This window comes from Portunus trituberculatus, chromosome 25 (genome assembly GCF_017591435.1).
Source record: "Portunus trituberculatus isolate SZX2019 chromosome 25, ASM1759143v1, whole genome shotgun sequence".
Classification (NCBI taxonomy): Eukaryota; Metazoa; Arthropoda; class Malacostraca; order Decapoda; family Portunidae; genus Portunus; species Portunus trituberculatus.
Genome location: NC_059279.1, coordinates 9185879 through 9198081, shown reverse-complemented (window position 1 = coordinate 9198081; position 12203 = coordinate 9185879). Strand labels below are relative to the sequence as shown.

General features: G+C 40.6%; 1 protein-coding gene across 6 annotated transcripts in view; it reads left to right on the top strand.

Annotated features, from left to right (window-relative positions):
• LOC123508982 (kinesin-associated protein 3-like) overlaps positions 1 to 12203 on the top strand; it is a 224708-nt gene that overhangs the window by 133338 nt on the left and 79167 nt on the right. For all 6 annotated transcript variants that reach the window (XR_006676061.1, XM_045263086.1, XM_045263084.1 and 3 more), the window contains exons 7-10: positions 3085 to 3273; positions 4714 to 4876; positions 8283 to 8383; positions 8670 to 8891. Coding sequence is in view for 5 of the 6 variants with exons in the window: in XM_045263086.1 (XP_045119021.1) it covers positions 3085 to 3273; positions 4714 to 4876; positions 8283 to 8383; positions 8670 to 8891 (675 nt within the window). In the remaining variant the exon portion in view is untranslated. The remainder of the gene's footprint in view (positions 1 to 3084; positions 3274 to 4713; positions 4877 to 8282; positions 8384 to 8669; positions 8892 to 12203) is intronic.

The following is a 12203-nucleotide window of genomic DNA, read 5'->3' as shown; positions in this document are numbered from 1 at the left end:
ACGGTAATTAAAGATATGAAGTCCAAGTGGAGAGTAGTAGAAAGCGGAGTGCCACAGGGGTCAGTATTGGCACCAATACTTTTCCTCATTTATATTAAAGACATGCCAGAAGGAGTGAACAGCTACATAAATTTGTTTGCGGACGATACGAAACTGTGCAGAGTTATAAAGCAAAAGGAGGATTGTGAAATACTGCAAGAAGACCTAAATAAGATCTGGGAATGGAGTAAGAAGTGGGAAATGGAATTCATTGTGAACAAAAGCCATGTCATGGAAATGGGAAAGAGTGAAAGACGACCTGTGGGAATCTATAAGATGGGAGATGGAGTAGAACTGGAGAAAGTCAAAAAGGATAAGGACTTAGGAGTGATGATGGAAGAAAACAATCGACCAGTAAGCCATATTGATAGAATTTTTAGAGAAACATAATTTGCTAAGGAATATTGGAGTAGCATATCACTACATGGACAAAGAAATGATGAAGAAATTGATAAGTACTATAATAAGACCCAGATTGGAATATGCAGGAGTAGTGTGGACCCCTCATAAAAAGAAACACATAAGGAAATTGTAGAGGCTACAAAGAATAGTTACAAGAATGGTTCCAGAATTTGAAGGGATGACATATGAGGAGAGACTAAAGGCTATGGATCTACCAACCCTGGAACAAAGAAGGGAAAGAGGAGACCTGATACAAGTTTATTAATTGATCAATGGAATGGATCAAGTGGATAATGAGAAACTGATCCTGAGAGAAGAATATGACATCCGAAGCACAAGATCGCATAGTAAAAAGCTGGGAAAAGGAAGATGTCTGAGAGATATTAAAAAATATAGTTTCCCGTAGAGATGTATTGAGACGTGGCACAGTTTAGATGAAGAAGTAGTGTCTGCAACGAGTGTGCACACTTTTAAAGTAAGATTGGATAAGTGTAGATATGGAGATGGGGCCACACGAGCATAAGGCCTGGTTAAAGTAAGATTGGATAAGTGTAGATATGGAGACGGGGCCACACGAGCATAAAGCCCAGGCCCTGTAAAACTACAACTAGGTAAATACAACTAGGTAAGTAAATACACACACACCCGGTAGCTCAGTGGTTAGAGCGCTGGCTTCACAAGCCAGAGGACCGGGGTTCGATTCCCCGGCTGGGTGGAGATATTTGGGTGTGTCTCCTTTCACGTGTAGCCCCTGTTCACCTAGCAGTGAGTAGGTACAGGATGTAGATTGAGGAGTTGTGACCTTGTTGTCCTGGTGTGTGGTGTGTGCTGGTCTCAGGCCTATCCGAAGATCGGAAATAATGAGCTCTGAGCTCGTTCCGTATGGTAACGTCTGGCTGTCTCGTCAGAGACTGCAGCAGATCAAACAGTGAAACACACACACACGCCCGGTAGCTCAGTGGTTAGAGCGCTGGCTTCACAAGCCAGAGGACCGGGGTTCGATTCCCCAGCCAGGTGGAGATATTTGGGTGTGTCTCTTTTCACGTGTAGCCCCTGTTCACCTAGCAGTGAGTAGGTATGGGATGTAAATCGAGGAGTTGTGACCTTGTTGTCCTGGTGTGTGGTGTGTGCCTGGTCTCAGGCCTATCCGAAGATTGGAAATAATGAGCTCTGAGCTCGTTCTGTATGGTAACGTCTGGCTGTCTCATCAGAGACTGCAGCAGATCAAACAGTGAAACACACACACACACATGCCCCCTTGATCGTCTTCCCAGAACATGAGAGGCACACCTGTGTCTCCATGAGTCACTCTGAGTTCTCAATACGATGTTTGGAATCTGTTATCCATCACCACTATCTTTGTCATCTCCCTGTTCTGAGAAAACAGGTGGATCCTCTGAATCATTTTCCGAGTCTTCACTACTGCTGTCTTCGCTTTCTTCAGTTTCTTCCTCATAATCACTGTCACTGTAGTCAGGCTCAGAAGCACTGCTAAATAAAAATTATCTGTCTTGTTCCATAGTGAGTTATGAACTGAGATGTCTCTTTGCTCTTATCAGGGTGCTTCTGACACGGCGGGTCGCTGAGGTTGCCAAGTGTCGCCCTCAGAATGGGAGAATAGCTTCGTTACCCCTAAATATACAGAGCTAGTGGCAATACTACGGGTGGAAAAAGAAGCCAGATACTTCCACTTGCCATCTGACTCAAGAAACCGCCCGTTGAGCTCAAACATGAGGCACGAAAATTTTTGATTATGGGAACGATCGCCGTCGCTACGGACGCACTGATGCAATCGTTCATATACGATCGCCGGAACTTAAGGGTTTAGCGGAGTATTACTGTATACATATACGCTCATGCCATGAGGATCGACTCCGTGGCACTGAGCAGGCAATAGAAGAGTGGAAACATAAATTTGATATCGTGTTGAAAGCAACACGCAACCTAAAAGAGTCACAAGAAGAAAAAGAAGCGGCCAAGTCACCGTGAGTCTCTACCTCATCTGTGGCCGATCTCATCTCTGCTTTATTTTTTGGTATTCCATGTAAGATTTCAATTTATGCATTACAAAACAATCCTTTATTGGGGGCAAGGTTTGTAAAAAGCCAATAGAAATATATATCATTATTTTTTAACCCATGTAGTATGTTGGGGACCAACCCAGAACTCATCCCCCCTATTTCCATTATTTCCTATGGGAAAATTACATCCACGTAACGAATTTTCACTCTATGAAGAGTTTTGACACCCTGTATCCTGTTCGTTAAGCGGAGTATTGCTGTATTAGGTTGGTATTTAAAGCATGTTAATTTTTTTGCGGGGTAAATTTGTATCACAATAACCAATTAATTCTATTTCCATTAATTTCTATGGGAAAAATTGATTTGATATACGTTTTTTTTATATACAATGATCGTCACAAAACAAATTAAATTCGTGTGTCGAGGTACCACTGTATTGTGGTATCGGTAGGTGTCTACTACCTCCTCCTTAGATTTGGAAGACTATAGTCAATACGGAGGTCAGTTCAGGTCCATGATAAACACAGCAGTCCAGAACAGAGAGGTCAACAGCATGTCCACAGAGGAGGTCAGGCAGGTGACTGAGGAGATCCTGTCCATCACCCTGCCATCCTTTGCTCAGGTGCTGCGGGTGTGTACATATCTGCTGCTCAACATCGCGGAAGATGTGCGTGTGGAGGAGAAGATGCGACGGAAGAACATTGTGGGTCTTCTGGTGCGGATGCAAGAGAGAGAGTCACCTGACCTACTCCTCCTGGTGGTGTCATTCCTGAAGAAGCTGTCTTGCTATATGGAGAACAAGGATGATATGGTAAGGGGCTAGCTACAAATGACCGTATTTGGCAACATTTAGTACGCACCTTTTCCTCAAAATTATGGCTAAAAAAAAAATTGCCCTGCATCTAATATTCAAAGTTGAGACCTCCCATAATGAAATCTTTTCCTCAATGTAACTAATCTAGCTTATGATCAGTACTTCAGCCTATCCTAACTGCATGCATCATTATTTTATTTCTGGTATTATTATTATTATTATTACCAATCTTATTATTTTTAAAAAAGAATTATCATAAAAATGAAAACAATCTAATCTGAAAGGCTGTTACCCATATTTATAAATATCATCTGATCAGAACCCTAACTGAATACCATCTGGTTATGAGGAGTAACACCAAGTTCATGGTCATAAAGTTGATAGTGAAAGAAAGGAAAAAATAGAAAGTTGATTGTGAAAAAGAGAAGATAGATAAATCTGCAACAACAATAGTGAGAAAACATCATCAGGGGGAGCTGTTGCTAAGGCTATCTACATGTGATCAGATTCAGTGACAACAAAACACATGAACACCACTACTGTTATGGCACCAAGAGGAAAAAGATTGAGCTACACAATATCCTATGAACTACAAGTGATACATTATGCCAAGGAGCATGGCAACAGAGCAGCGAGGGCTTTGGGTCATCACCTACAGAAAAAATATGTGTCAAGTGACAGCAGAACCAAGTGAACATTGTTGTCCAGACCCACATTGGCCAGAACTTGATGATGAGATTGCTTTTGCAGCAATGTTTTCTGCATGTGTAATGTGCTGCTAGATTGCTTTTAACAGTATATGCTTAAATACACTAAAAACTTTTTTCCTGAATTTGACCTGCTGAAATGGCGGTACGTCTTGTATGCCCATCAATATGGTAAAATGAAATGACAAAGATAATTTTAGTATTAGAAAAATTGCTCACTATTTTCTATTGTTAGTTAATAGACGATATTTACTTGGGATGTCGTTTTCCTCTAGAAATTGGATTGTAATGATTGCATGTTATTTTACTAGGAAGAGAGATGGAGGTTTAGGAATAGTTTCATAGATTTTTTCCTTCATGCTAATAGGTTTTGTTTTAAAATGACAAATGTTACTATGTGGGATGGAGTGTTGTGCAATGATAAACCTGGATATACTGTGCAGTTACTTTTCATGTTTCTGGTCAATATCTGCATTCCATTATGTTTTTCAAGTGGCCACTGACCAAGGACATTGAGAAGAAAATAAAAAAAAAGCTTACTTGAATACCAGAGTGTAGAGTAGAATCAAACAGAATAATTAAATACTAGAGGTTAAGTGTCATAAAGCCTCATATTTGAAAGAGTTCAAGTATTTATTTATTTATTATTCTTTTTTCTTAATTAGGTTTCCCATTCCATCATGTTTCTTGAGTCTAGTTTGCTAGTCAATCTTCTCATCCCATCCTACAGGCTGACCTCAACATTGTAGAGAAGGTGAGCCGCCTTGTATCTACTGACAATAGTGACTTGCTCAACGTTACCATACGGCTGCTGCTAAATCTATCTTTTGATTCTGGCTTGAGGGCAAAAATGATCAAGGTTGGACTTCTTCCCAAGCTAGTGTCTCTTATGTGTGAGTACAAAATCTTATGTACTGAAGCATAATTTTTACTGTATTTTTAGCTACATAAACTAAGAGAGTGAATGATGTGTATTTACCTATTTGTATTTACCTATTTGTGTATTACAGGGCACGAGCTAAGCTCTCTGTGTCCTGTCTCCTTGTCTACTCGTGTCATATCTCTCTTTCATCTGATTGACACACAGTGTCAACAACATCACTGCTCAGTTAATTCCATTTATCAATACTACGATGCGGGAAACTACTTTCTCACGTCATTTAGACAGATGTCTTTTATTAGTTTTTTTCCATGTCCTCTGAGATGATTACTTGTGGTCACCTTTATCAATCCTCTGTCCAATATGTCAATCTTGTTCACCAATTTATACATAGTTATCATGTCACCCCTTGTTCTTCTCTCTTCTAATGTGGTCAGCCCCATCTCCCCTCAGTCTTTCCTCATAGTCTAACTCCTTGAATCCTGGTACCATCCTTGTTGCCAGCCTCTGTACCCTTTCCACCTTTTTCACATTTTTCTTCATGTGTGGTGATGAGATGCAAGCTGCATATTCTAACTGGGGTCTTAATAAAGTGCATAGTATCTTCTTCATCATTCCTTCATCTAGGTAGTGGAATGCAAGACCAATATTTTGAAGCATGTTATATGTTTTTCCAAAATATCTTGTTTATGTGTTTCTCCGGTGATAGAGTGTTTTGCACGGTTACTCCTAAGTCTTTCTCCTCATTGGTCTCTTCAATTTTCTCATCCCCAGCCTGTAATCCCTGTTTGGTCTGTATCTACTTCTTCCCATTTTCATAACATGGCTCTTGTTTATATTAAATTCCATCTGCCACTCTTTACTCCACTCATATATTTTATCAAGATCTTCCTGTAACTTGTTACAATCTTCCACATTCTTTACTCTCCTCATAATTTTAGTATCGTCTCCAAACATATTCATGTAACTGTCTATTCCTACTGGCATATCATTAACATAAATAAAAAACATGATGGCACCAAGCACTGACCCTTGTGGAACTCCACTGGTTACCTTTTTCCACTCTGACTTCTTACCTTTCACCACTGTTCTCATTTCTCTTCCCACTTAAGTAATTTTCCATCCATTTTGCTAGTTTATCATTTACTCCTCCAATCTTCTTTAGTTTCCACATCAGTCTATTGTGTGGCACTTTATCAAAGGCCTTTCTCAAGTCCAGGTAAATAGCATCCACCCATCCCTCTCTATGTTGTAGTATGTCAGTCACTCTTGAATAAAAACATAATAAATTGGATACGCACGATCTTCCTTTTCTGAAACCAAACTGCCTTTCACTCAGAATGTTTTCACTTTCTAGATACTCACTCCACTTAGCTTTAATTACTTCTTCACATACCTTGCACAATATACTAGTCAACGATACTGGTCTGTAATTTAACGGTTCCATTCTACTTCCATTCTTATATATAGGCACAATGTCAGCTCTTTTCCACTCTTTCGGGACTATTCCTGTTCGTATGGAGGTTTCCACAATATCAAATATGGGGTTCAACAATTGATCTTACATTTTTCAGCAACCTCCCAGATATGCCATCAGGCCCCATTGATTTATTAATATCCAGATTGCTTATAATTTTCCTTATATCTTCTTTAGTAACCATGATGTCATGCATTTGCTTTTATTTCCATAGGCCTTTCTCCTGTAAAATGCTCCTCCTTTGTAAACACTTTGCAAAAGTTGTTGTTCAATATTTCAGCTATATCTCTAGCATCCTCATATACTTCTTCCCAACTTTTACTTTTCTATTGCCTCCTTTTATTTAGTTTTCCATTTATGAATTTGTAAAACATTTTAGGGTCACTATCACAGTTTTCCACCACTCTCTGTTCATATTCCTTTTGTGCTGTTCTCCTTACTTCAACATATCTATTCCTTGCTGTTTTGTAGTCTTCTCTTGATAATACATCACTGTTTTTCTTAAGTTTCTTCCATGCCTTTTCTTTGTTCTTTTTTGCTTCTTCACAATTTCTATTAAACCACTGCTTATTATTTAAAGTCCTCATTCTGTGATATGGCACAAACTTCTTCACAGCACAGTTATATAAATCCATAAATTTATCATATTTCAATTGCATATCCACTTCCTGGTACACCACAGACCAGTCAATTTCATTAAAGAACTCTCTTATATGGTTATAATTTGCCCTGACATAATTTAATTTTTCCTCCTTGTACTCCACACTCTTTTCCATGCGTAATTCCTTATCCAGCTCAAATCTTAGGACATCATGGTCGCTTTTCCCCAAGGGACATTCATGTTCAATTTCCTCTTTTAGGGAGATGCCCCTGGTGAATACCAAATCCAACCTCGCTGCAACATCCTGTCCCCTGCACCTTGTTGGTGATCTCACCCACTGTGTCATCAAGTTATTTGTTGCTACGTTTAACAATTCCTCTGCCCACTCACCACCATTCACCACTTCGTAGTCTTCCCACACTATTTCCTCACAATTAAAGTCCCCGACTATTATCACTCTATCCTTTCTGGTGAGTTGCTGTTTCATTCTGTCTAGAGTATTTCTCATCACCACTTGATACTGTTCATTATTCCAAGCACTGTTTCTGGGTGGTATGTATACTGTTATAATATGAATGTTCCTCTTACCCTCTGTTATAAGCATACTTATCACTTCCTCATTTCCCTTACTAAAGTTCACCTCCTTCACTATCAGATCTTTTTAGTAAAAACCATTATACCACCACCTCCTTTATTCTTTCTATCATTTATCTATACTTTGTAGTGTTTTACATCAAACCAATCTAGCTTTATTTCGGGCCTTAACTTTCTTTCCACCACACACATTATGTCTGGTTCACTGTTTCTTAGGTAATCCATACATTCTAGCCTTTCAGACAGAAATCCATCTATATTCGTGTATGTCACTTGAATTCCATTCCTAATCTCTTTCTTCCATGTTTCAGTCTGTGTACTGTCTATTCCGTCTGTTTTATCCACCACTTCTTCAGCCTCCCATTTCTCATCCTCCAAAAAAACTTGGCCTTTTCCTCCTCAGCTCTTTCCTCATTCTTCTCTCTCACTTCAGTTACAAGCTCTCTCATTTTCATTCTTTCCTCCTGTGTCATATTTCTTCTTATGTAAATTGTTTTGGTTTCCTTGTAGTCTTTAAGTTTCTAGGCCCTCCTCAGCAAGGCCTCGGCTGCCACCTGAGACTTTAATTTCAATTTTAATGGTCTAGTCTTGCCTTCTTCATAAGCAAGTGTTTATGTTTGAATATGTAATGCTTAGTTCTGGTCACCTTTTGTAGGATTGCCAGCCTGATATATAGTAGATAGGTAGAAAGGTATTGCTGTTAAATGCTGTGCTATGTATTCATGCAAGTATCTCATTTCCATGCAGCAGAGGAGCGACATCAGCAGGCAGTGTTGGCTGTTCTCTACCACCTCAGTGTGGATGACAAGTGCAAGTCCATGTTCACATACACAGATTGCATTCCAACAGTAAGTTTTATTTCTTTATTTTTTTTTAATGATGTTTTCTTTGTCTTCACAACATAACCTAATCTTCATTATATTTTTTGATGATTGTAATTCATACTGTCTATAATATACTCATGTATAGTAGCACTTTGATATGTACATTGCACATCAATGCTCATCGATACAGCTTCTATATGAAGTATTCTTAAGGACCATTATGTTAACGCTAGCTATATAATGTGCATCTCCGTAAAGTTAAAATTATGAAGAAATCTTTTAGAGCTTTCATGAACCTGTCCATTTATAGGTTATGAAGTTGGTGTTGAATTCCCCTGAGCCTATGGTGCCCCTGGAGCTGATGGCTCTGGCAGTGAATCTTGCTGCCAACAAACGTAATGCCCAGCTGATCTGTGAGGGCGCTGGCCTGAAGCTTTTGATGAAACGAGTTCTCAAGTACCGTGACCCTCTCCTTACCAAGATGATCCGCAACATTGCCCAGCATGAAGGACCCACTAGGGTGCTTTTTACTGTAAGAGGCTTAATTTGATATTTAGGATTAGAATGTTGTGATGTAGCTTATTCATCACTTGAAGTTGACCATAAGATTTTTTTTTCATAATAGACAATAAGGAGTTGGAATTTTTTGTAATTGACCAAAGGAGTGAGAATTTTTTTAACCCCTTCAACATGGGGACACGTATTTTGCATCCTCAGAGTGCTCGTGACTTATCTAAGGCCATGCATACTGCATCATGGTTACATTAAGGTGGGTTCACATATGTAAATTTGCAACTGAAATTGTAAGTTGCTAGAAGTATCAACATAGGCTTTCTAGTCAGAAAGCATCACACATAACAACTGGAAAGTATCGACTAGTGCCTTGGCGGGAAGTGAATGTAAACAAACAGCTACCTGCCAAGATGTCTTCCTCCAGTGATGATGCTGAAGTGGTGGTTGCTCTTCTTTTGGCGTACTGGAAGAGTCAACAGAAAAGAAAATGCCTGTGGATACGTCCTTGGCTAAATAGAAGGAAAGAAAGGAGTGTCTACCACACACTAATCTTAAGATGATTATGCACAATTGCAATCAATTTAAATCCTGACAAGTCTTCAATCCTCACCTCCAACAACACCCTACATTAAGGGAATCAGTTCTTGGAGAGTGGCAGGTATTTCATTGAACAACAATTTGTACAAGCTTTTTTTTATTTTTTTATTTATTTTTTTTTATTTGTTTATTTTTATTTATTTATTTTTTTTTGTATAATTAATTTCTGGGATCCAAGATGTGTTCTTTTTCCCTCACCAACTCTAACATCTTCTCTACACCTTTAGACCGCATTTTCAAAGCTTTTTTTGTTACATCTCAACATAAATAAAATCGCAAATTGACTGAACAAGACCGACATGTTGGTCTTGTTTAGTGAATGATTTCTCCATTCGCTAGGCAGTGATATTTATTCAGTCAGAAACTCTAGCGACTTGCAATTTCAGTCTTGAATTGGCATATGTGAACCTTTCTTTAGGCTAAGATGATTTTTTATTTTTTTCCTCAGTATTGTAAGAGATTTTTCAGAATAAGTTGTACAGTGATCAACAAGGAAGTATGAATGGTTAACAAGAATGAGTGATGAGGAGAATGAATGAGTCATAAATCAATGAACAAAAGCTCACTCCTTACATCTAATACTTTGATGGCTAGCCTTTACGTGCGATAATCTCATGAAGATGGTTTGGAATGGAAGTGGTGTACTTGGCAAGGTGTGCAGGGGTTATACTAGTCCAGGATTGGCAAATGGCTGCCTCAAGCTTGGTCACAAAGCTGGTATCTTTACCTTGCAGATCTCGTTTAATGTGGTTCCACATATTTTCAATTACATTAATATCAGGACTATTGCCTGGCCAGTCTTCTATGTAAGGTGTATGACAGTCTTTAAGCCACTGAGTAACACAACAAGCAGTGTGGGCTGGGGCGTGATCTTTCTGAAAGATGGTAGCACCTGAACTATTAAAAGAATCCTCCAGGTGGTCATTTAAGAGTTCATAATAAACATATTGGTTTACTTTTACATTTTTCGGCAGTACAACAAGGCTCCCAAGTCCCCTTCCACTGAAACTTCCCCATACCATGAGAGAATCAGGGTATAGGCAACCCCTGCTTAACGAAGGTTCACACAACGAAATTTCGTTACAACGAATGTTTCATTTTACTACTATCTGCTCGTTTAATGAACACCAAACTTGCTTTAACCCTTAAATTATGGTGATCGTATATGTACGATTGTAGGGTCACATGCGGAGAAGTGGGGATCATACATGTAATCATGATTTTTCCGTGCTAGACGTTTGAATCTCTCCCTCTCACTATTGGTCCTGGGGCAAGTGGAGGTATCTGGCATGTTTTCTCACTCGCCTGCTTACATAGGAACATAAGAAAGGAGGGGAGCTGCAAGAGGCCACCAGGCCTATATGAGGCAGTCCCAGTGTGCTTAATCTACCTAATTCTATCTATCTATGCTTGAGTCTTGAGACATATGTTCCCTCACAATAGGTCATCTTTTACCATTTCGAGGCAACATCTGGCAACCCCCGTGATCCAGAGGGAGGAAACGGTACTCTGAGTGATGTTTTGTCAGTGTTACTCGGCAATGACATTGAGGAGTGATGAAAATGTGATGTTTGAATTACCGAACTATTATTCGAAAACATATATTTTGAGTGAAGCAGCTCCAGTGTGGGTTTAGCTGTACTAACTGAGTGCACAATGTACTATCTGTGTAGTACTACACCTCAGGGTATCGCTGAAACATCTCATTAAAAAATGAGGCCCCACGCACATAGGAAACACTATCTTCAAAATAGAATCAGCACAATAGCGCAGTAACCCCTACCTACAATCACAATAGCGCAGTCACTCCTACCAATAGGAACCAAACCCCCATACCCAACCTCGCTACATCCCGTTTTCTATCTCTGGGAGGTCCCTCTCCTGATAAGAAGACGCCGTTCCATGTGAAGCACGAGAACAGAATCTGGCGGAGGAAGAGGGCCCCGATCACCCGCACTGGAGCTGCTTCACTCAAAATAGATGTTTTTGAACAATAGTTTGGTAACTCAAACATCGCATTTTGAGGTACAATCAGCTCCAGTGCGGGTTTAGCTGCATCACAAGTGGAGGAAGGATCTGCCGCCAGACTATACTGAAAGGGAAGGGTACTGTAAACCTCTAACCTGGCAGAGTGAGAACGGTCCGAGAGAGCAGCATACCTGGACCGGTGTGTGGAGGACGGTCCGGTAGAGCTGAGGCAACCTTTGGGAGGGATGGGGTCTGGTCCCGTCGGGTGAACGCAGACCTCCAACGAAGCTACCCCCCCCCCCCCTCAAAAGTCCGACCCATCAAGTCGGAGAGGGGGGTCCGGGAGGAGTAAGAAGGGCTCTGGAAGCGGCAAAGACTCCTTCTACTGGCGGGTAGGTGAAGGAGGCCCTGCCATGTAGGTGCAAGGGACCTCCTCCAGCGTGCGATCCAGATAGTGGGCTACGAAGGAGCAGTCCAAAGCTCACTGTCCGTGCTCCCGTATCTGGTCCAAGGAGAAGTGGCGAAGGAAAGCCATGGTGGCTGACATGGCCCTCACTTCGTGCCCCTTTGGTGCATGTCCTGGATCCGCCTCCTTTATCACCCCGCAGAGGACCTTCGAGATGTGGATCCTGGATAGGGGCTTGTGGGTGTCAGGCCAGATGAACAGACGGGTATGTTAGGGACCGAAAGTCGACCTAACATACCGTCGCAAGGACTCCACAGGGCAGAGGGGGTGGTGGTGATGTCCCTCCATCCACGCCTGGAG